This window comes from Haliotis rufescens, unplaced genomic scaffold, assembly GCF_023055435.1.
Source record: "Haliotis rufescens isolate VD_foot unplaced genomic scaffold, xgHalRufe1.0.p SCAF_20, whole genome shotgun sequence".
In the NCBI taxonomy this organism is placed as follows: Eukaryota; Metazoa; Mollusca; class Gastropoda; order Lepetellida; family Haliotidae; genus Haliotis; species Haliotis rufescens.
In genome coordinates, this window is record NW_025963891.1 from 14,764,237 (window position 1) to 14,789,497 (window position 25,261).

The 25,261-nt window shown below is 41.5% G+C and overlaps 1 protein-coding gene across 1 annotated transcript in view; it reads left to right on the forward strand.

Annotated features, from left to right (window-relative positions):
• LOC124132246 (syntaxin-8-like) overlaps positions 1-25,261 on the forward strand; it is a 63,805-nt gene that overhangs the window by 33,107 nt on the left and 5,437 nt on the right. The window contains exons 5-8 of the mRNA XM_046496080.2: positions 487-620; positions 5,107-5,199; positions 8,424-8,525; positions 13,104-13,189. Of these exons, the coding sequence (XP_046352036.1) occupies positions 487-620; positions 5,107-5,199; positions 8,424-8,525; positions 13,104-13,180 (406 nt within the window). The 3' untranslated portion in view covers positions 13,181-13,189. The remainder of the gene's footprint in view (positions 1-486; positions 621-5,106; positions 5,200-8,423; positions 8,526-13,103; positions 13,190-25,261) is intronic.

The following is a 25,261-nucleotide window of genomic DNA, read 5'->3' on the forward strand; positions in this document are numbered from 1 at the left end:
GCAATAGTTAAAATGCCACTTAGCCAACCCAGGTTACATCCAAGTACTATCATTAGAACAAGGATGTGTGTGGTCTGATGTGTTTTGATGTTTTTACAGGCATTCTTTTCACTTATTGCAATATATATTCTATAACTAGTTGCATTATTGTTACATTGAAATATATACCCTGGTTACTGAGTTTTAATGTTTTAAGTTTGAATTTGGTATCATCATGGCTTCACCACTGTCTCAGAGGGTTTAACTTTATCTGGATAAAACATCTGTGAAGCCATGCTTGAAATCAAGGAGCCATAAAATCAACGTGTTTAATTTATTACTGGAGTAAAACTGAAGCTGGAAGCTGTAGTAGTACTGAGATGCTGTCCTCACACCGAAGGTGGTTTATTCTTTTATCAGGCTAGTATTAATGAGATCCAGAAAAATAATGATATTCAACATGTTTTCAGGGAATTGGAAATGTAATGGATTTTGCCTTTATTTCAGGCAATCACTGTTAGGAAATCGTGGAACGGACACATTTGCTTCCAGTGACCCCTGGGGGATGAACGAGGATCCAGACAACTTCCGAGGGGTTGCTAATAATGAAATTCAGGCTCAGCAACAGGATATTATTAGAGGTGAGCAGTTGTGTGGAAAATAATATTTAGGCATTGAGGCAGTTGTGTGGAAAATAATATTTAGGCAGTGAGGCTTAGTTGTTAGGAAAACGCTGCATGTAGTGGTAGCTTTCTGAAGATGCAAGGATAACCTCCATGTAACAAACATTAATGGTGCCTGCATGGACATATAATTGATGATATGGAAACAGAATTGTGAACATCAATCCAAGTCTGCTTTGATTCTACATACATTACATGCACTATAAATAACTGTTGTAATTACCTGTCCGATGCTTTATGATAAGGTGATGGGTCATTTGAAAAAAAAGGCTGCAAGATGATGGAAATTTATTTATATTAATGCAAGTGCTGCAAGCTTATCCAAGCCATCTGCTGTAATCAAAGCTTGGTATGAGGACACCCTGCAAAATGAGTAGTGTGGTTTAAACAGTATTTCAGTTTTATCATGGCGTGTGGGAGGCATGGCAACTGAAGCAGGTCAGACATATGCAACTTAGGTCAGAACTTCAGATAAGCTTTTGGCTATTTGGGTATTGTACCCAGGGGTTTAATTTGATTGGGTATCCAGAAGTTTTAGAGGGTATTCACATTGTTTTTACCCACTCGTTTCTTGGAATTTGGGTATTAAACTTAAAACCTGTTTTGTAACAATCCCTGTTAATCATTTAAAACTATGTGAAAAGTTGTATACCCGTCTACGTCTGCTTTTGCCTCTCTCTCTCACTCTCTCTCTCTCTCCCTCTCTCTCTCTCTCTCTCTCTCTCTCTCTCTCTCTCCGGGAAGCCATTTTTGGTTTACAAAACCTAGCATTGTTAGAAATGCGCAATTGTTTTAATTACCAATCAGCGACTATTTAATGATACAACATGTACATTGACTAGGTATGATGTGCTTTTCAATTGGCATCTATCAGTATGTTTGTCTCAGAATCTTTACTGAATGTCACTGTCGGTAAGTGAATTTGGTGATCGGCTGATACACAATCATTTTATCTAACAGTTGTAACATGTGCAATTGCTTTATCTACTAGTTGTATTATACGCATTAATTTTATTTCAATAGCACTATTTCGATATTTCTATGGATATGCTAGGATTTGATTTGTCTGCGTGTTTCAGTTTATTTAATGTGTATGTTACGCATATACGCAGCTTATCTTGAGCTCTGTTAGGTTAAAATCGTCAATATGGATATAGTGCTGACAAGGTGATGTGAGATGGAACGGGGTTTAATGTAGGGTTCAAAATTATCGCGCTTACATAAGGACATGCTTGCACACGTGTTTGGGGCTGCTTGTACTTGTCCGAACAAATGCTGGTTTAATAGTACAATCCCATGGAGATGCCACAATTTTAACATATGCCGGTACATACTGCACTCAGATGCGTATTCTGACTCCAAGACCATTCCTTTTTTATACCCTTAATGTTGACCTCAGGGAACACAGATTACTGGGTTGCCATCGTTCTCCTCTTCATTGCTGTCATAGGGATAGAAGCAGTGCCTTTTGGTAGGATGCGGTTAGGGATGAACCACCTACCTTTCGCTCTCCAGCAGTGCTAGAAACTAACATTTTTAGTCCACTAGTCCTTATGATCATAACATATAGCAAAACCCTTGAAAATGGCAAATTTCTATCGCTCTTATGATACCTTCACTATTGGGCAGTTTGGCAAGGACTATAAGACTAGTGCCGATTACTACCACTGTCCAGGCAGACACTCTTATCAACTACACCACAAAGTCAGTCAGTTCAGTGCCAACAGATCTTGGTTCATTTTCCATAATGATATCATTATGACACTCGCGTGTTATATCACCATGATCACAAGGAACCACCTCTGATTGATTGACCTCAGCTACAGCAAGTACCACTCCATACCAAACGTCTAGTTTACTGTGTAATGTAATGGGAGGCGTGAATATTGGAAGCAGGGGCGTGTAACCTGCAGAGACCACGCTTATGTCTAGGTTCCAGAGGCAACCAGGTAGTCAAGTGGTTCAAGTGCCTGATTGTTTACATGATACTGATTTCATTCTCTACCTTGTTAAGCCGTAGTGTTCCACTCCTTGATGGTACTTGAATATTGCTAAAAGCGGCATAAAACCAGTTACACTCACTCAATATTTTGGCTCCTTCTTGGTTTTGGAGATGTGAGTTGAACAACCAAGGAGACTACGACGTGGTTTTAAAGTTTATTATCCCCAGCCATGAAGTGGGATGGGGGATATAGGAACGGAGGTCGTCTGTCCGTCTGTCCATCCAACCGCTTCTCAGAGTGGACGAATCTTTGCAAAACCTATTTAAGTTAGAGAAATGAAATTTTACACACTGGTATAATTGGTCTTGATCTTAAATGAGGTTTTAAAATTGGTGTCGGTAATTCAGTTTTTACAGAGTTATGGCCCTTGCTCTGTGCTTTTCAACTTAGTGCAACTTAGTTACTTCCCATGCTACATAATTTTAGATTTTGAGCATTCCCAGTTACGGTCCTTGACCCATGTTATTTTACACAGTGCATAATGGGGACAAGTTTTCTCAAATACTACTGAAGTTAGCTTATCTGAGAGATACTTATCAAGACTAAGTTCAAGAATTTGCGCCATTCATTATTTTTTTCAGAGAAGGGGCCTTTTGTGTGTATTAATTTCACATTTAATATTTTTTCTGATGACTTGTGCCTATCTGTTCTTAAGGCTTTATAGGACTCTTTTACTATAGGTTACATTTACTACCATTTGAACAAACAAAATTCTTATGTGCCCCATGACGGGATAGTGATAGTGATAATGCTGTTTTCTTGTTATGATCATTTTTTCTATCTTTCATCACTGAACCTTTTTGAATAAAGTTATAAAGCTTCTTTACATCATTGGTTTCCACCGTGACTCGACTGGCATGCACGAGAAGCAGAACGGCCATGTTGAAAGCAAAGAGTAGTTGACCGCACTGCACATGTAACAGTATGAAACAAGTCTTGCAAGGTTGTAAATTGTCAACTGCACACACTCACCTGAAACTCAATAGTCGGGACTTCATTTGTCAAAACATCTGCTTTCTCCATTTACAGAAGGGACATAACTCCGTGACTCAGTTGTATTGTTACCACATACACATACCTGTGAAGATCTGGGTTGTAATAGGTCTTCAGCAACCCATGCTTGTCGTAAAAGGCGACTAATGGGATCAGGTGGTCAGGCTCGCTGAATTGGTTGATGCATGTCATCGTATCCCAATTGCGTGGATCGATGCTCATAATGTCAATCACTGGATTGTCTGGTGAAGACTCGATTATTTAGACCGCTGTCATATAGCTGGAATATTTCTGAGTGCGGCGTTAAACACCATACAAACAAACAAACAAACAGTACACAGAATAAACAAGGAATCACAAGTTGAATTAATTTTCAAAGCAAGCTTTTTTACATTTTTTATACAGGCAGTGTTTTTGCCAACCTGTTTTGGAAGTTGTATGACCATTACTATTGTGTGTAAAACAAGCTATGTGAATTTCAACAGGCATATCGCAATGATCACTTTTTTATTTTCACATTTATTTTAGCTGTGATCACTTTGTGACAAGGGGACAAGGTGCATTAGAAGATACAGCTCTTAATACACTGTAATCATCATAATTAGCCTCCGGACCTTACATTCTCCCAACCTCCATCACCACAACACCAGAGTATGAGCTGTGGCATGTGACTTGGTTAAATGCCCGAGGATCTTATTACATTGATTACAATACATTAAGATTCCATGCTTTCATCTGGAAATTTATTTGTTTCGTACAAAAGTGAGGTAAAATTATCTCAGCCCCGCAGGAGATAAAGTGGTCGGTGCCTAAAACGTTATCACTCTATTTCTCATATCTTTTATCAACTCCCAATGCTTCTTGAAAGGAGATGAACCTGGAAGACAGGAGCTCCCTGTCTGGTTGTACTGCTAGTCAGTCAGACTGTCCTGTGTCTGGACTTGCACGTCTCTGTATTCTCCCGCCATTATTACCTTCCTCCTGCTATGATTAAGAGGTCCTAGTCGTCATCTTATGTGTGATGTATACTGTCTAAGTCCCTCGTTATGGGGATGGTTGTGTCGATACGGACATTGATGAGTGTCGCACAAAACTTTCAATCACCGTTATTGACGACTAGAAGGGGCGAATCACAATCATAGATTAAATTGATGAACTCTCGATTGAAGGGAAATAGACTCAGGCAAGAACTCCATCACTTTGAAATACTCGGGGGAATATTTCAATTTCATGCCTGACGTGGAGATGAAGATTTACCATTGACTTTTATTGCCCGGTCAGAATGCCCATTTATTGGTAATTCCGTCAATATTTGTGAGAAGGAAGTATCGTGTTGAGAAGGTCAGAGCAATTCCGAAATTTATGATGAATGTTCGAGATTTGACGATAACGACTGCTGGTCATCCAGTTGACAGAAAATCAATTTTGGCACAATTTTCTCATTGTAGAACAAGACCAGGGGTTGGAGGCTTTGTCCAGTGTAATAGCACGACAGAAGATGATGGCTGTTGATATTGGCAACGAAGTGGATAATCAGAATGGTAGGTATTGAAAATACAGGGGAACATTGTTTCCTCCATTAACTCCAGATATTGTTTACAGCAATGTGACTATAGTCGCAACAGAATTGTTATCAGCATTATTGTCTGATATTGGAACTCTGTGGCCTCAAACACCAAACTCAATATACCGTATTCGACGTAATAAGCGCCCAGGCGCTCTCAAAATTAGAAATAGGGGAGATAAAAAACAGAGTTGAAAGATTGTAAATTTTGTGATTTATGCTGACAGCCTGAAATGATATAAAGGAAGAATATGTGCGTGTTATACACGATAGATAAATTTTGTGAATTTAATTGCCCATAATTAAGGGTGCGTATCATACATGAATAAATAAGTCTTGTGTACATTGATCAATCGGAAGGGGTGCTAATTGCGATTGTTCACTAGCCAATATATTAGTAAATATATATGAGCGGGGCGCTTATTACGTCGAATACGGTGTTTTGATTGTTCTGAGGGCCTGATTTTACGAGCTGCTATAACTGTGTTGTTCAGTAGCTACAGCTCTGCGTGCTGTTGTACAAAACAACCTTAGTGCTACGACTGTCGTAAGTCTATGTTAAGGTATGGGAGTTATGATCACCTTAGCGCTAAGATCGATCTGTACAACGGCACCCTGATAACGACTGGAAATGGAAAAGAGTATGGGGAAGGAGGGAGGGGGGAGGAGGAGGAGGTATAGTCCAGCGGTGAAAGCTTTAAGTTATCTGGCTGAAGGTCCAGGTTCAAGTCCCTACATGGACTATTGCTAAGGACGGTGTTAATACCACGCTCACTCATTGAAACACACCTGAAACCACTCCCTGGTTATGTTCAGGGCACACACACTCACACTTAGACACAAAGCATAAAAGGCCTAAAGAGCTTCCAACTATAATAAATCACTCATCTGAAGCTGTATGTCTGAAAAGTGCCCCTCAGTCTCTGTAATTAAATGGTAGTTTTGACCTACTGTCACGGCCAGACAACAAACAGACATCACTGGACTCTTGTCTTGTAGACTGCCCTCACTGTATACTGGGCGATCATCAGGCCGTGGAAGGTGATCAGTCACTTCCAGTTCCAGCACTGCAGCTCCTTCATTCGTTAGTTCAGATGTGAGGCTTATAAGAATAAAAGAATTGGTTCTCAGGCAATGACTTTGGAAAATATAGTGCGGGCGGGTGGTGGTTTCTGGTTTTTTTGCTTGTTCACAAAGGTTGATCAAACAGTTATGACGGTGACCAACTGTGTATTAGGCTAAAAAAATAAAAGAATTGGTTCTCAGGCAATGACTTTTCAAAATATGGTGCTAGTGGTCGGTGATTTCTTTTTCTTTTGCTTGTTCAAACTAGTATGTAACCAAATAAACAGTTGTGTACCATCAACCTGGTAAAGATCCCTACATAAACAAGCATACAAACTCCTATTGCCGCCATGACCATAACACAGCGGTAGAAACTAACAGGTTTGAACCACTAGTCCTTATAATAACATATAGCAAAACCCTTAAAAATGGCAAATTTTTACTAGTCCTTATGATACCTTTACTTTTGGGCAGCTTGGCAAGGACTACAGGACTAGTGCCAATTTCTAACGCTGATAACACAAGATGTGCAGTAAAGCAGTGCGCATGTAAAGGGAAGTAACTGTGTGCTATATTGGATTGTATTGTTTTTAAGTATTAGGATTTTTTTCAATTTTTTTTAAATGGAAATAAAAACGAAATGTGTGTCAGAATTTATGATGATGCGGGCGGTGCCTGAGAACCAAGATTATTTTTTTTCCTAACACTTGCGGTTATACCTGTGGATAATAAGTCAATCACATAATATGTATTTTATGCAAAAGCAAGTTTAGCATATATGTGTCCCCTTAAGTTATTTTGTTTGAACGGGCGGTCGGGTAGCCTAGTGGTTAAAGCGTTTGCTCGTCACGCCGAAGACCCGGGTTCGATTCCCAACATGGGTACAATGTGTGCAGCCCATTTCTGGTGTCCCCGCTGTGATATTGCTGGAATATTGCTAAAAGCGGCGTAAAACCATACTCACTCACTCACTATTTTGTTTGAAATATGTCTCTGTTAACCCAGCAGTGAATGGGTTACTGGTAGGATGAGGTAATGTAACCTTTTAGAGCCTCACAGGTAGCTTGGGTTGTATACTCCTCAAGAAAATCGAGTGCACACTGATCCATTGACCAGGTGATTAAGGTGCACCTTGAGTATGACATTTAGCATGGAAAAAGCGTAATACAAATGTACTATTATTACAATTAAATACAGACTATCCCTCCATGTTAGGCGGTTGTATGTATTATTTAATAATAATTGTTATAATTGGTTGGTTGTGTGTTTGTTGTTTAACGCTGCACTCAGCAATATCCCAGCTATATGACAGCGGACTGTAAATAATCAAGTCTGGACCAGACAATCCAGTGATTGACATCATGAGCATCGATCCACGCAATTGGGATACGATGACATGCGTCAACCAAGTCAGCGAACCTGACCACCCGATCCTGTTAGTCGCCTCTTACAACAAGCGCAGTCCTATTCTTACCCAGATCTTCACAGGTCGATTCCATTATATACCTCATTTTGTGATCCGCTTGTTCTGACGTAGAGCTCCTGTCAGCTGTTCCGGTTCTATCAATACAGTATAGTGACTATTGTCCACTTGAAATTAACGTCCGTGGACAAGCCTCTGCATGTAATAGGCAAATACTCCGCCACTCGCTTCCACAGCTATAAATGCGAAATATATGAAATTGCATGAAATGAACACATTGATGTGGAAACTGTTGACTGCATGACATAGATGCTGAGTGTTTTTTAATCAGGGCTTCAATAAAGCCAGTGTTTGGACGTTGTGCTTCATTACAGAGCTGATGGTGACAGTACTAGATGCCAGTGTGTGATTGATGAATGTCACATATTGACTCAGCTTTTATGGATTGGATTCCAGTTTGAAAAGACTGTTGCCGTTTCATTAAGTGTGATTACCGTTAGGGACTTAAGTTTGGATTTGTTATTCTCATTTTCAGAAAAGATGTTTGGCCATTAGTAAAAATAGCTGCATTGATCTTACTGATAAAATTGTTTGAATTGCTTAGAGTATGTTTAAGGATAGCATATTGCTTTTTTAGATTTTCATTCTGCAAAGAGGTTAAAAGGGAATTTGAATGTATTTTGAAATATAATTATGTCTGTTTTAACTTGCAGAACTAATTGATGATATAACAGACCACGTGGACAGAACAGGGGAAAGACTGGTCAAAGAAACATCACACATTAAAATTGTAGACAGGAAGTCAAACACGTGTGGTAAGTTTTCCCTTTGGCAGTCAAGCAGTGTCCCTTTAAGGGTATGTGGAAGCATGGGCATTGGTGAAAGGTAAGATGCTGTGCTGGTGCTGGGTCAAATCCAAGATTCAGTCCAGTAGGGCTGAGATGGGTAACTTGGATACTCGGGTCGGGTGGGTCCAGAGTAGGACCCAGGTACCCACAGTACTCATGGTTAATGATGAGATATATTGTTTAATGACAATAACAATACAACTCCATGGTTACACACAGGTTATTAATGTTCTTTCTGACAATGCACGCATTCCTTCTGACTTTTTTTGTCAGCACCATACCCGTGCTCGTGGGTTTCACCGAAGTGGTAAACGTCTGAGACCTGCATCACTTCGGGCTTTCCTCCCACATTAGGCTGACATAATGTGATATAACTGGAATACTGTTAAAAGCGGCGTTAAACCCAACTCAGTCAGTCCTTCTGACTCTTACATGTTTGAGTAACTTCAGTGTATGCATAATGAGATCATTTTATACGTGTCTCTAAATAGATCTTGTCAGGGCTCTAGGAAAACAATTACTAATTGGATGTTTTGTACCCAAGTTTTTAGGGTAACCGTGTTGTAAATCTGGACTCGTCCCAACCCAACAATCCAATGATTTTCCTAAGTCTGTCAGCACCATACTTGTGCTCATGGGTTTCACAGAAGAGGTGGACATTTTCATGCTGTTCTAGCCATGAGTTCTATGGTGCTGGAAGTTGCTTTTATATCCCTATAACAGAATCTGCTGATAGTGGGTGTGAATATTGAAGTTCTGTCCTTATTGTTGTTCTTAGTTATTAGGCCCAAGCCCATGCTAATGGTTTTGACCAAACGTCTTGTTCCTGCTTCATCACTTTTGTCTCCTCCCACTTTAACCTGAAATACTTTACAAAGTGGTGTTATAGCCGAAATACTTTACAAAGTGGTGTTATAACTGAAATACTTTACAAAGCAGTGTTATAACTGAAATACTTTACAAAGTGGTGTTATAACTGAAATACTTTTCAAAGTGGTGTTATAACTAAGATACTTTACAATGTGATGTTATGCTAAAAAAACTTTACAAAGTGGTGTTATAACTAAGATACTTTACAATGTGATGTTATGCTAAAAAAACCTTTACAAAGTGGTGTTATAACTAAATTACTTTACAAAGTGGTGCTATATCTGAAAAACTTTACAAAGTGTGTTATAACTAAAATACTTTACAAAATGGTACTATATCTGAAAAACTTAACAAAGTGGTGTTATAACTAAAATACTTTACAAAATGGTACTATATCTGAAAAACTTTACAAAGTGTGTTATAACGCAAATACTTTATGTGTGTTATAACTGAAATACTTTACAAAGTGGTGTTATGACTGAAACACTTTACAAAGCAGCTTACCCAGTTGGAACCCGGGTCAGGATAGGTCCTGAGCACTCTATGTCTTGTTGTAAGAGGCAACCAACTTGGATCGGTCACTCAGGCTCAATGTCTTGGTATATTATTTGTCTTCCAGGCCTCAAAGTTGTGACTAAAATGGTCACCAATGCGAGCTAAATTTCAATTTGTCTTCTGTCTAAAATTCAGAGGTAGCCAAATGACTACCTTGAAAAATATCTTGTGGCAACTAAATTCTATTGCTACACATGTGTTGACACAAAAATAAACATGTCTGCTACTAATTGTACTCACAAATAATTCCTCCTAAAGTCAACATTGAACCAAAATACACAACTATTAATGTAATAAGTATTTTATTTTAGTTGATAGTTTATTGGATAAGCAAGGATATACCTAGATAATCTAGTACCAGCTTGGTCCCATCGGCAGGTTAAGACCACCGTGAAGTGTTGCTTCTCAGCTCCACATGTACGAACTGACACCGTCGAAGTCCCCTTGGTGTTGATGGTTCTTGATCCTGGCATGTCGAAGTTCAGGGGAGTTTCGTCCATATTGCCGATCTGGCTTAAATCGTAGTCTACCTGCTCACGGATCACAAATTGATGGAAAAAACCCACTTTGGTTTCCACTTCAGCAGGAAGTTTCAGTGCAATGTGTGTTTTCTGCCTCTGCGCTAGGTTGTGTCGCCTTAAGAAGCGCGAACACCAGTTTCCCGAAGCCTTGAATGACTTCGGGAGATCCATGTCTTTCCTCGTACGGTAAACATAGAGTGCTCGCTGTTGAATCATCATGCGTGTGACGATGCACGCTGACTGTCACAACTCTCCGATCCACTGGAAACGAATACCTTCCAGTGGCTTGAATGGCGTCTCGGATCCTCGTCTGGCCTTCTTCGTCTTTGGCAGCTCCTCAAGAGACGGCTTCGCTGTCCTCCATTTCCTTACCATTGATTCATTCACTGAAAACTCACGTGCAGCAGCACTGTTGTTTGTACTTTCAGCATAGGAAACCACCTTAAGCTTGAAAGCAGCGTCGTAGGCGAATCGTTTTCTCTTGGAATTCATGATGAAGAATGTCAAGTCAACGAATAACGAATTATTTATACCCATCCATGGTCTACTCAAATACTCAACCATTCTATAATCCCTTAAATCCACTACACGGCTTCCCTCCGACTATGAAAAGAAACAATGGGTTTGATCTTTGGTGAGATAATGGGAGTAATTTAATCGCCAATTAACTATGTTGTATCTAACTAGGCTTATGTTTGCGTCACATTCAGCGTGTTTATTCAACATTCACTTATACACACCGTCTCCAACAGTTGTTAATACAACTGTAAAAACAACGGGAATTGATTTCAGCTTCACCGGTTATCACATGTTAGGTCACATGTGCAATATGCAAATGCTTACCGGTACTTCCGGCTCTCTACTCACGGATGTTGATTGTTTTACCGTGTCAGCTGGCTTGACATTCTGGATCAAGGCGAGGGTCATTTCGACTTTATTTGCAGAAAACATTCAACTTTATTTGCAGAAAACAGATACAAATCATGTTTATGTATGGAAATAGTTATTTGAACAGTTATTTAGGACGAAATGCGAAGTTTTATTGTCAAATGCTGGGCTGGCTATCGAATGCCGGTCGACATCGCCAGTGGAAGCTGAAAGTGACACACCTGGAAAAAAACGTGAGATCTTCGACTCCGTGTATAAGACGACCCCCCTTCTTAACCCCCCCATTTTAGGTACGAAAAAACTCGCCTTATACACAGCGATATACGGTAACATAAATTGCTCGAGTCATTGTTCGAGTCACAAATAACAAAACTCAAGTACAGTTTCCACTAATATACAATATTAGTTATTTGATAAAAGATAATTTCAAATGCTTTTGGCTACCTACACTATTGGCTCGACTTTCTAAGTTTACCACTGGCTACCTGGAAAAAAATACTTGTCATGTAGCCATATGGCTACGTGGTAAAAATTTAAGCTTTGAGGCCTGTCTCCATACTGTGCGGAGCATCCTCATGATGTCAAATTCTGGCTTTTCTGGTCCAGGTTTGACTATCTGTCGGCCACTGTGATATAGCTGGAATAGTGCTGACTGGCATTAAACAAAGAGGAATGATACCAACCCACCCGCTCCTTCGGTCTGTTTCATTTAGGTCTTACCTCCCACAAGGGGCGGTCGGGTAGCCTAGTGGTTAAAGCGTTCACTCGTCAAGCTGAAGACTCGGGTTCGATTCCCAACATGGGTACAATGTGTGAAGCCCATTTCTGGTGTCCCCCGCCGTGATATTGCTGGAATATTGCTAAAAAGCGGCGTAAAACCATACTCACTCACTCACTCACTCTTACCTCACACAAGCATCATTAAACCCGACTCACTATCCAGCTTTACTTGTTTTACGTTACCTACCCACTGTAGGTCTTAAGAGATAGGTACAAACTGTCCGATTGGAAAAAGTTTGACTGTAGCCCTGGCAAAATGTATTTAGATACATGTATAAAACGATCTGGTCATGCATATGCACTGATGTTTATTGCATGAAGTTTTATCTATTATAAACATATAAAAGTCAGAAGGAATACTTGAATAGTCAGAAAGAAATGGGAACATTAGTCACTTGTAGTGTGATCATAGAGTTTCAGATAAGTTTTGTCATTAAACAATATATCACGTGACTAACCACGGGTCCAGGTAGTCCTCTGGGTACCCGGGTCCTGCTAAGTACCCACCCGACCCGAGTACCCGAGTTACCCGTCCCATCCCTATCCTGTACTGTACTTATATGAAAGAAACGATGTCTTCATTTATTCAAATCCACTTGCTGACTGTGCAATCCTTATTGATGAAGACAGGAGTTAGGAAAGCTCAGACACCTAAGTGTGTTAAGCTTGCTGTGTTAATTAGCAAGGGTACCACATGAATACAGTATTGTATAGAGCTCATGCTGCAAGGAACAGTCAGGAAGTCAGAGCCAGAATTACTTCTTATCATGATGAGAAGGACAAATATATGTTTAGTATGGAATGATGCTAGTTGAATAGGTATCTTACCAGGTAGCAGGTAGAAGGTTATGAAAATTTAAATCTGTCCAAGGAATCTGTAAAATATGAAGATAAATGAAGAACGTCATTACAGTCCTGTTTTTCGTTTCAGGTTACTGGGTTGCCATCGTTCTCCTCTTCATTGCTATCATTGTGATAGTGGCAGTGCCTTACAACAAAAAGCCCTGAGACATACATGTGAGTGAGTTGCCATGCCCAGAAGCATGTTGAGTGAGTGGTTAACGTTTAGTGTTGCACCTACAGTGTCTTCAGTGGTGAGATGTGGTGTACTTTGTAGTTTATAGATTCTGCTGGTGCTTCCGGCCTTTGGTTTGTCAGGATGTCCACACCCTCTCACACCAATCAGGATATCCACATCCTCTCTCACCAATCAGGATATCCATAACCTCTCACACCAATCAGAATATCCACACCCTCTCACAACAATCAGGATATCCACACCCTCTCCCGGCCCAATAAGGATATCCACATCCTCTCACAACAATCAGGATATCCACACCCTCTCACACCAATCAGGATATCCACACCCTCTCCCGGCCCAATAAGGATATCCATACCCTCTCTCACCAATAAGGATATACACACCCTCTCACACCAATCAGGATATCCACACCCTCTCACACCAATCAGGATATCCACACCCTCTCACACCAATCAGGATATCCACACCCTCTCACACCAATCAGGATATCCACACCCTCTCACACCAATCAGGATATCCACACCCTCTCACACCAATCAAGAGTATCCACACCCTCTCCCTCACCAATCAGAATATACACACCCTCTCCCACACCAATCAGCATATCCACACCCTCTCTCACACCAATCAGCATATCCACACCCTCTCCCACACCAATCAGGATATCCACACCCTCTCCCACACCAATAAGGATATCCACACCCTCTCACACCAATCAGCATATCCACACCCTCTCTCACACTAATCAGCATATCCACACCCTCTCCCACACCAATAAGGATATCCACACCCTCTCTCACACTAATCAGCATATCCACACCCTCTCCCACACCAATCAGCATATCCACACCCTCTCCCACACCAATCAGGATATCCACACCCTCTCCCACACCAATAAGGATATCCACACCCTCTCTCACACTAATCAGGATATCCACACCCTCTCCCACACCAATAAGGATATCCACACCCTCTCTCACACTAATCAGCATATCCACACCCTCTCCCACACCAATCAGGATATCCACACCCTCTCCCACACCAATAAGGATATCCACACCCTCTCCCTCACCAATCAGCATATCCACACCCTCTCCCACACCAATCAGGATATCCACACCCTCTCCCACACCAATCAGGATATCCACACCCTCCCACACCAATCAGGATGTTCATTCACCTCATCATCCCAACTCACTCAATGCCTACCTCACCCAAACTCTCATAAGGTGGTTATGGGTTAGCTTAGTGGATCAAGCAGTCGCTTTTCACAGCGAAAACCTGGGTTTGATTCCCCCCTATGATTTTGCTGTCCTGGAATATTAGAACCCCCAGCATAAGACCACACCCACTCACACTACGTACAGGCACAAGCCACTGACTATTTCCTGCATGACCTCACCAGTCCAGCTGCTGACTATCTAAATAGCTGTCTCTTCCACAGCCGTCTAATTGTGTTTATGGTCATCGGAGACAGCTCGGGCAGTAAAGGGGAGATAAGATTGTTGGATGTGACAGTTATGGCTATTTCCCACATGCTGGACATGACTGATAGTTATCTGATACGGTCTATTACCGTGCTCTTCAGATAGCGAACCATGGAGCTACCTCTGGTCCGTACAGGAAGACATGCATGTGGAAATGGTCTGCTACTGAGATTGATAACATTATGTTATGCAATGTGTCATTAGGACACGTGGTAGTGTCATGTCATCAATAATATTGTCACTCATGTGTTGTCTTGAGGCAACTGCCTCCGTGGTCAAGTGGTAGAGCGTCTGCCTGGAGAGTGGATGGTCCGAGGTTGGATCCCTGGCTGCGTCATACCAAACGACGTTAAAAGATGGTACTTGTTGTTACCCTGTCTGGCGCTCGACATTAAGGGGCTTAAACAAGGACTGGTCGGCTCGGAGTCAGTATACTGTGTCTGAGAGAGGTATTCATGTTAAACTGTGGCATGGTATCTCAGTGGGCTAGCACTATAAATCGTCATCAGTCCGAACCAGTACAAGCAGCCACACAAAAATGCATGCAAATCGCTATATAAGTGCAATAGTCTTGGACGCTACATTAAACCTCATTTCATCTCACCACCTGTTAGCTTGAGACCATGCAAAGAGCTGCAATATGGCTGATGCGGCGTTAAGCAATATTCACTCATCCCCTCTCTTAATTTAAGAGGGGGCACAGGTGGCCCAGTCGTCTAAGGCGCCGCGATTTGCTGTGCAGAGTTGCATCCCTTGGGCACGCCAGAAACCTATGATTGTGGGTTCGAATCCCGGTTCGCCCCGATTATGTTTCTAGGTTTGTCAGCACCATGCCCTTGCTCGTAGGTTTCACCGAAGTGGTAAACATCTGAGACCTCCATCACTTCGGGCTTTACTCCCACATTAAGCTGACACGCCGAGATATAACTGGAATACTGTTAAAAGCGGCGTTAAAAACTCAACTCACTCACTCACTTAATTTAAGAACTTTGTCAGCAGTTCCATGAAGCTGAATTATGTCATCCAAGATACCCCTTGAAAACCAGAACAAAAACATGGCAAAGCGAATACAACTTGTTGAATGCCCGTGTTGAGTCTTTGAGGGTAGTTGCACCCCAGCCCAGCACCCCAACTTGTCATAGAGCCCGAGGAGCATAAAGTGAGGATTGAATTGTTACAGTCAGTCACATGGCAGATTATATTACCTACGAGGGCAAACATATCATAAAAATCTTATGGGCACTTGGGTCATATCACATCAAGAAACGAGTCATTCGAATTATTGTGACAGAGGTTGGAATGACGTCTTACCAGAAAGAATGTTAAAGCTAAAGATTGTTGACATCATTCAACAAACTGTGATTCCACTGCTGTTGCAACTTGTTGTCCTTATAGGTAAACACTAAAATTCGTCTCTGTAGACATCTTCGGTAATGAATAGAACATTATATTCATGTTATACTATGTTTTCGACATTTGTTCCTAAATTCCTGTATTTAGACACTTGTGTCGTAAACATAGTGATATGATATATGATATCCTCTGTGTATGTCAGGGGGCGGTCGGGTAGCCTAGTGGTTAAAGCGTTTGCTCATCCAAGCCGAAGCCCGACATTGGTACAATGTGTGAAGCCCATTTCTGGTGTCCCCCGCCGTGATATTCCTGGAATATTGCTAAAAGCGGAGTAAAGCCATACTCACTCACTCACTTACTCTATGTATGTCATCATTCACCATTGACTTGGATTATTATTCATGTCCCCTTAGGGATTCTGGGTTAGATTTCGTCTCCAGCAACCGATGCTGGTCATAAGAGGCAATCAAATGAATTGGTGGTCCGGCTCTGTGACTTGGTTTGTAGCATGACAGGCGGATCCTTCCTCACAATATCTTTCTCTGGATTGTCTGGTCCAGACTCAATCATTTACAGGCTGCCTTCATTTGGCTAGTAGCATGACCGGCGGGTCCTTCCTCACAATATCTTTCTCTGGATTGTCTGGTCCAGACTCAATCATTTACAGGCTGCCTTCATTTGGCTAGTAGCATGACCGGCGGGTCCTTCCTCACAATATCTTTCTCTGGATTGTCTGGTCCAGACTCAATCATTTACAGGCTGCCTTCATTTGGCTAGTAGCATGACCGGCGGGTCCTTCCTCACAATATCTTTCTCTGGATTGTCTGGTCCAGACTCAATCATTTACAGGCTGCCTTCATTTTGTTTGTAGCATGACAGGCGGATCCTTCCTCACAATATCTATCAATGGATTGTCTGGTCCAGACTCAATCATTTACAGGCTGCTGTCATTTGGCTGGAATATTGTTGTTGCCACGTTAAATAAAAAACAAACATGACTTTCTCATGCTATCAACCACAGACTGGAGTATTTACTTGTCTCCGTCATTTGCCGGGAATAAAGTGGCTACTTTAGATGTGAGGTTGATTAGAGCTTTCATAACACAATGCGAGATATTGTTCGAAATTGCTCCTAAGTTCTCTGATCTCCTCCCATTAACCAGGTTTGAAGATTGTGTTTCAGGTAATGGGGAATTAAGATATAGACAGACATACTCACGTAATATATCAAAGATCGCACACAGATATGGACAAGGGTATCGCTCTTCAATGTCTACATACACAGAAAAATACATGGATCTACTTTATACAGTACCGAGCAAAAGGAAGCTCCCTTTTATTTCAACAGTGGTAATTTCTAGTCTGGACAGCTTTGTCTAACCCACCCGTGTGGAATATAAAGTGTGACCTTGTTAGTCTGGACACTCTGTTTGTTTGAATACAATAATACCTTGTTAGTCTGGACATGCTGATTATTTGAATACAATAACACCTTGTTAGTCTGGACACTCTGTTTGAATACAATAACACCTTGTTAGTCTGGACTCTCTAATTGTTTGGAAACAATAACACCTTGTTAGTATGGACACTCTGTTTGAATACAATAACACCTTGTTAGTCTGGACACTCTGATTGTTTGGAAACAATAACACCTTGTTAGTCTGGACGCTCTGTTTGAATACAATAACACCTTCTTAGTCTGGACTCTCTGATTGTTTGGATACCATCACACCTTGTTAGCCTGGACACTGTCTGAATACAATAACACCTTGTTAGTCAGGACACTCTGATTGTTTGAATACAATAACACCTTGTTAGTCTGGACACTCTGAATACAATAACACCTTGTTAGTCTGGACACTCTGTTTGAATACAATAACACCTTGTTAGTCTGGACACTCTGATTTTTTGGAAACAATAACACCTTTTTAGTCTGGACACTGTTTGAATACAATAACACCTTGTTAGTCTGGACACTGTTTGAATACATAACACCTTCTTAGTCTGGACTCCCTAATTGTTTGGAAACAATAATACCTTTTTAGTCTGGACACTCTGTTTGAATACAATAACACCTTGTTAGTCTGGACTCTCGGAATACAATAACACCTTGTTAGTCTGGACACTCTGATTGTTTGGATACCATCACACCTTGTTAGTCTGGACACTCTGTTTGAACACAATAACACCTTGTTAGTCTGGACACTCTGTTTGAATACAATAACACCTTGTTAGTCTGGACTCTCTGATTGTTTGGATACCATCACACCTTGTTAGTCTGGACACTGTCTGAATACAATAACACCTTGTTAGTCTGGACACTCTGTTTGAATACAATAACACCTTGTTAGTCTGGACTCTCTGATTGTTTGGATACCATCACACCTTGTTAGTCTGGACACTCTGTTTGAATACAATAACACCTTGTTAGTCTGGACTCTCTGATTGTTTGGATACCATCACACCTTGTTAGTCTGGACACTGTTTGAATACAATAACACCTTGTTAGTCTGGACTCTCTGATTGTTTGGATACCATCACACCTTGTTAGTCTGGACACTGTCTGAATACAATAACACCTTGTTAGTCTGGACACTCTGTTTGAATATAAATAACACCTTGTTAGTCTGGACTCTCTGATTGTTTGGATACCATCACACCTTGTTAGTCTGGACACTTTCCTCCTCAACCATCTGCACCAACCAATGGCACAGGGGCAGAGATGAAGTGGTTTGGAGCACTATTCCTATGGTAGCAGAAAATCTGCTACATCTCCACCAGGAGAGGAATATCAGACATGACACGATTGAGGGTTACTGATCAGTGTTACCATCGGTCCTCCGGAATCATGAGCTCTCCATCAGCACCCATCTTGTTCTAAATCAGCCCATGAAGTCATTTCAATTGGAGGAAGTCAAAACATCCCAAGTGGAAATTGTCTGTCGTCCTGTCTGGTCATATGGAAGCACCATATGGGCCTATGCATAAGGCAACCCTTCTGCAAGCATCTAAGAAGGCTGTATGTTTTACTTTCCATGGTAACAGCGACTAGAGTGTCGGAGCTTCATGCTATTGACTTCTCCTCACTCACTCACGCACATGATTGGAGTAGGATCACTCTGCGGGATCGCCCAGAGTTCACTGCAAAAACTCAGACCATCGTGGGAGGTCCATTAGGTCATCAGTAATACTCCCTCCATGATCTAGGCAGAGGTTCAGACACTCCAGACAATTTTTTATGTCCAGTGCAAGCACTAAAGTATTACTTCACAGCAATGCAAGACCATCTTCGCATCAGGAAACGTCTATTCATCTCCAGCAAGCCTTTTGTGGATTTAGTTATCTCATCGCAGGTTACCGTTAAAGGTTAGTTGAAAATCACTATCACCAAAAACTACCGACATGCAGAGCTTTACTCGCCTATTGGGAGTGACTACAGAGCCTTATCAACTTCGCTAGCTTCTTGGGGATCAGTTTCAGAAGAACAAGTTGTGGCGAGCTGTCAGTGGAGGTCCCAAATTCTATTTGGTAGATTTACGCCAGATGCTATTTTCCTTGAAGTCTTTCAGGGCCGTCCAGGCTATAGTATGCCAGTGACTTATTCTGTTGTTGGAAAGTGGGGTGAGAAATCCAATACTGCAACCTAATAATGTAAGGTGACCACTTGATCCTTTGTCAGCCTGGTAAACACAGGATTTCGTACTAATATCTGGAAGTGATCTACGATTCAGTGGAAGTGATGACAGAATAGTTGTTGTTAGCAACGTACATGACGTCAAAGCAACAGGATGTGACATCATTTAAGGAAGTGATGTCAGGTTACTGGAAGTGACGTTAATGGAACCAGAAGGATCACCCATAGAAAGGGAAGTGATGTTATCACAACCGTAAGAGACGTCACAAGAACCAGAAGTGACGTCATAGACCAGAAGTGACATCATGAAGAAACAAAATACCACGGTATTTACAGTATCAAGGTATTGTACACTTTCTGAATGTTTCGCACGGGCGGCCCAGTCGTCTAAAGCACCGTGATTCGCTGTGCAGAGTTGCGTCCCTTGGGCATGCAAGAAACCTATGATTGTGGGTTCAAATCCCGGTTTGTCCTGATTCTGTTTCTAGGTTTGTCAGCACCATACCCATGCTTGTGGGTTTCACTGAAGTGGTAAACGTCTAAGATCTGCATCACTTTGGGCTTTCCTCCCACATTAAGCTGACATCACGTGAAGCTGGAATACTGTTAAAACCTCACTCACTCACTCACTCACTCACTCACTCACTCACTCACTCACTCACTCACTCACTCACTCACTCACTCACTCACTCACTCACTCACTCACTCACTCACTCACTCACTCACTCACTCACACTCACACTCACACTCACTCACCAATCCTTCTGGTGTATTCTGGCTGTGATGTAATAGAGCTAGGGTATTCAAGGAATTATCACACAACAGTTATTATTGTGTGTAATTCTAAGAAAACTACCTCTATTACATCAGGAAGTAATCCCTCCCACCTCCCCAATCTATCTGCATCTAGTGGATATTATGAAAGAAGTGACGCTTCCTGCCATGTGCAAAGGCTTTTTACAAGAGGTACAGTTTGCCTAACAACTAGTTGGGATGGCTAACACTGAAGAGGACGTCTGTTGAAACTCTAAGGAAGTTTTAGTGTGATGTTAGTCAAATTGCAGGAATATTTCCTATGATGTACAGAGGTAGTATTTTTAGAATTACAAACAAACTATTTCTGGTGTCCCATGCTCTGATATTCCTTCTGACGACTGAGGACTGGATGGTCACAATTTGTGACCTGGCTGATTCTTTGTCTAATCTCATGGATTGTTGCTTGTGGTATCAACCACTGGTCTGCTTAGCCAAGACTTATTTACAGACTGTTGACTCACTCATTACTTCTTGTCCTGGACAGTCACTATTCAGTGGCAATCAAGGTAACATTAGGTTTCAACAGTAGTGTACCTGCATTCAGTTACATAGTCACAAAGTTCATTGTAATAAAGATATGGTTACCATGGATTAATTACTGCTAAGTATTGGATAGAACGTTTCTTCTTCCAACTTCCTTGATAATGTTTCCGTTTTGGCGCTACTTAGATTCTGTGTTTGATCGTTTTAATTCTTATCGTTTTTGAAAGATAATTTGACCACGTAACTAACCAATAAATGAAATAACCTAAAGACCTTTTGTAGTAATAATTTTGAAATAGAAAGTTATTTTGAGAACCTAAGAGAAATAACAATTTGTAAAACATGATCTTGAAAGATATATAAATGTTGTTCACTTACGGGAAAAGTCATTAGCCCCTAGAAAAAAACAAACGACCCTCATTTCTGAGATTTATCAGTCTGCTGGCTCCCTGAAATGGTTTATGCACACAGAGTCGACTTTCCATCGACTGGACATGGGTAGGTTAATCCCCCTGGGTGACTTCGTGAGATTTAGGCAAATGAAGGCTTAGCGGTACAATAGACCATGTCGCATGTTGTTGTAAGCCGTCAGTCCGGATCACACACATCACTAAACACTATACAAAATTGTGGCATATCTGATTTTTATTTGCCATTTTATATGTCATTATCATATCACAGTCATGCACACAAATACATAGATATATATGCATTTGACTTTGAGATACATATATACAATCACTAAATATACCACCGCCTCCGTGGTCTAGAGGTAGAGCGTCCGCCCAGAGAGCGGAAGGTCCGGAGTTCGATCCCCGGCTGCGTCATACCAAAAGACGTTAAAAGATGGTACTTGTTGTTACCCTGTCTGACGCTCAGCATTAAGGGGCTAAAACAAGGACTGGTTGGCTCGGAGTCAGTATACTGACTGAAATATACCAGTAGGACGGACCTACAAGCTCTGTACAGGCTGGATCTGCATGGTTCGAAAGTAGGGAGTGATGCATATTGCATCTATCAAATCAGCTGAACAGATATCAGTGACCGATGTTAATCAAATCAGCTGAACTGACATCAGTGACCGATGTTAATCTTTCATCAAAACACTTTGTAACAACAATGAATATCAAAGAATCCGCTGTTCGACTTCCTGGGAAAAGTGTCACATCCAAAGGTCGACTCCTGTGCAGACACCTCTAAAACCTGAGCCTGTTTCAAAAACAGTGTTATAATATGGGGTACCAATTGTCTTATTGCTAAGATCACTTTGTTCAGTGGGATTCCATAATTTAACAGGCGGTGGGTTTCTTTGCCCATAGTATTGAAGTCAATCTGGAGCACTCTGCATTTGAAGTTATTTTGATTATTAAACATAATAAGTAAGACATAAAAAAAGTGACTGCAGTCAGACAATAAAGTTATCTTAGAGCTACTCTGGATGTAAATCTCCATTTCTCACAGATTAATCTCCATCAAACTAAGCTATTTTCACAGTTTTATCATCACTCACTGTGATGTACACTCTGAGAATAATCAGGGAGAGATTTTTAGTGTTCCCATCCAGATTGGCCACACTGCAGTAGGATCTTTAGAATAATTTTGACATTTGATCTTATTTTTTTATTACCTGGACGAAGTATTATATGTCCAAAGCTTTTTGCATCCTGCAGAGATCGCAGGATGTGTTGGCAGCCAATCGCATCCATCACAAGATGTTTATGACAAGTCAAATACATCGTCTCCAATCTCCCCCCTTTCATCTTCAAGGCTACTTGAAGGAGTTTTGCTTGAGACAGCTCTGTGTGTTACCTTAACAGGTCCAATCTTATCAAGAATTAGTGTATGTGTCAGAAAAAATTCTTTGAGTGTTTGAGACGGTCTTGAAGATCTCCAGGCTGCCATCTTTTCACCACTTCCTTCATTTGTGTTTCCGACAAACAGGATGACATAAAATTGTGAGATTTATTTTTGTAGGGTGTTATGTTCAAAAGTCGATTCCTGCTGCTCTGTTCTCCTAATTCATGGCCTGTATCTGCCAATAAAGCCCCAGTGCAGTGGGCGATCACTGCTTCCTCCGACCATGTGGTTAGATCTTATCTACATCGTACAACATTAAGATGGCTGGTAGAAACTGAATGAAGTCACGGCATGCGTTTGTGTAGCTAGGAAGAAGATAAGTCAAAGATCATTGTGGGGATACTGTCACTTATTTTGAGTTTGTTTGTATGGTTATGGGGAATTTGACAATTTTGGGGTGAAAGGTTATCGTTGATTGTTGTACAGTTCAGTGTGCACTATAGTTCTGGTTCAGACTTGTGGCACTCCTCCTTTGTGAGTGAGTGAGTTTAGTCCAGTTATGTCATGGCTTGTCAGTTTGATGTTGGAGACAATATCTGTAAGCACAGTTCTACAAACCACTTGCCTTCAACCTCAATTTCGTCATGTCTTTATCACCTGATGTAGTACAAATCTGTAAATTCAGTTCCCCAACCCACCTGCCTTCAAATCCAGTTCCACCCCACACAATTCACATGGCCCAATTTAACCCAGGACATTCAATCCAAATCTGTGAATCAAGTTCCTCAAACTACCTGCCCTTAATCACACTCTTCCATCCCACATACATCCCATAAAATCCACATGACTTGATTTAAACCAGTACAGTCAAAATCTGTAATCAAGTTTCTCGAACCACCTCCCTTATCCCCACTCTTCCTCCCCACATACACCCCACAAAACCCACCCCTGATTTAACCCAGTACATTCAGTCCAAATCTGTAGTCCAGTTCCTCAACTGCCTGCCCTTATCCCCACTCTTCCTCCCCACATACACCCCACAAAACCCACCCCTGATTTAACCCAGTACATTCAGTCCAAATCTGTGGTTCAGTTCCTCAACCCACCTGCCCTTATCCCCACTCTTCCACAACACATACACCCCACAAAACCCACCCCTGATTTAACCCAGTACATTCAGTCCAAATCTGTGGTTCAGTTCCTCAACCCACCTGCCCTTATCCCCACTCTTCCACCACACATACACCCCACAAAACCCACCCCTGATTTAACCCAGTACATTTAGTCCAAATCTGTAGTCCAGTTCCTCAACCCACCTGCCCTTATCCCAACTCTTCCACCCCACATACACCCCACAAAACCCACCCCTGATTTAACCCAGTACATTCAGTCCAAATCTGTAGTCCAGTTCCTCAACCCACCTGCCCTTATCCCCACTCTTCCACCCCACATACACCCCACAAAACCCACCCCTGATTTAACCCAGTACATTCAGTCCAAATCTGTAGTTCAGTTCCTCAACCCACCTGCCCTTATCCCCACTCTTCCACCCCACATACACCCCACAAAACCCACCCCTGATTTAACCCAGTACATTCAGTCCAAATCTGTAGTCCAGTTCCTTAACCCACCTGCCCTTATCCCCACTCTTCCATCCCACATACACCCCACAAAACCCACCCCTGATTTAACCCAGTACATTCAGTCCAAATCTGTAATCCAGTTCCTCAACCCACCTGCCCTTATCCCCACTCTTCCAACCCACAAGATCCAAGTGACCTGATTTTACCAAGGACATTCAGTCCAAGTCAGTAAATCCAGTTCCCCAACCCACCTGCTTTAACCCCCTACCTTTCTGTACGTGTTAACGAAGCTCTTCACTTTATGAGAAATCCTACACCTGGAATGACACAACTGTAGCTGCTTATAGCTTCTGGGAACTCTTTGCATCATATCATACTTGATTCAAGTGTTCCTTTCTTCATGCACTTCATCGAGCACTTGCAGCTACAGGTCTTCAAAATTAAACAAACCAAACAGATTCCATCAAACTGCCAAACTCACTGGCACTGAGGCCTCTGTGCAGTGGGAACACCTTTACATTTATTGAGTAACTCTCCCGCCTTCAGCCATGAATCTAGACACAGCCGAGTGTACCAGAAGGCCCTAGAAGTATCATCAGTGCACATCACAGTACACAGAGTGATATTTAATGGCTTATATTCTTTTACAGATGCTTTCATTCATAGTAAAAAAAGATTGATAACTGGGAAGCAATATGTCCTCTTGTACAAAGGCTCACAGCTGTGGCTTGCATCTCCTGATATGTTCACTGCTGTGACTTGCATCTATGTTTACTGCTGTGACTTGCTTCCCCTGATATGTTCACTGCAGTGGCTTGCATCCCCTGATATGTTCACTGCTGTGACTTGCATCTATGTTCACTGCTGTGACTTGCTTCCCCGATATGTTCACTA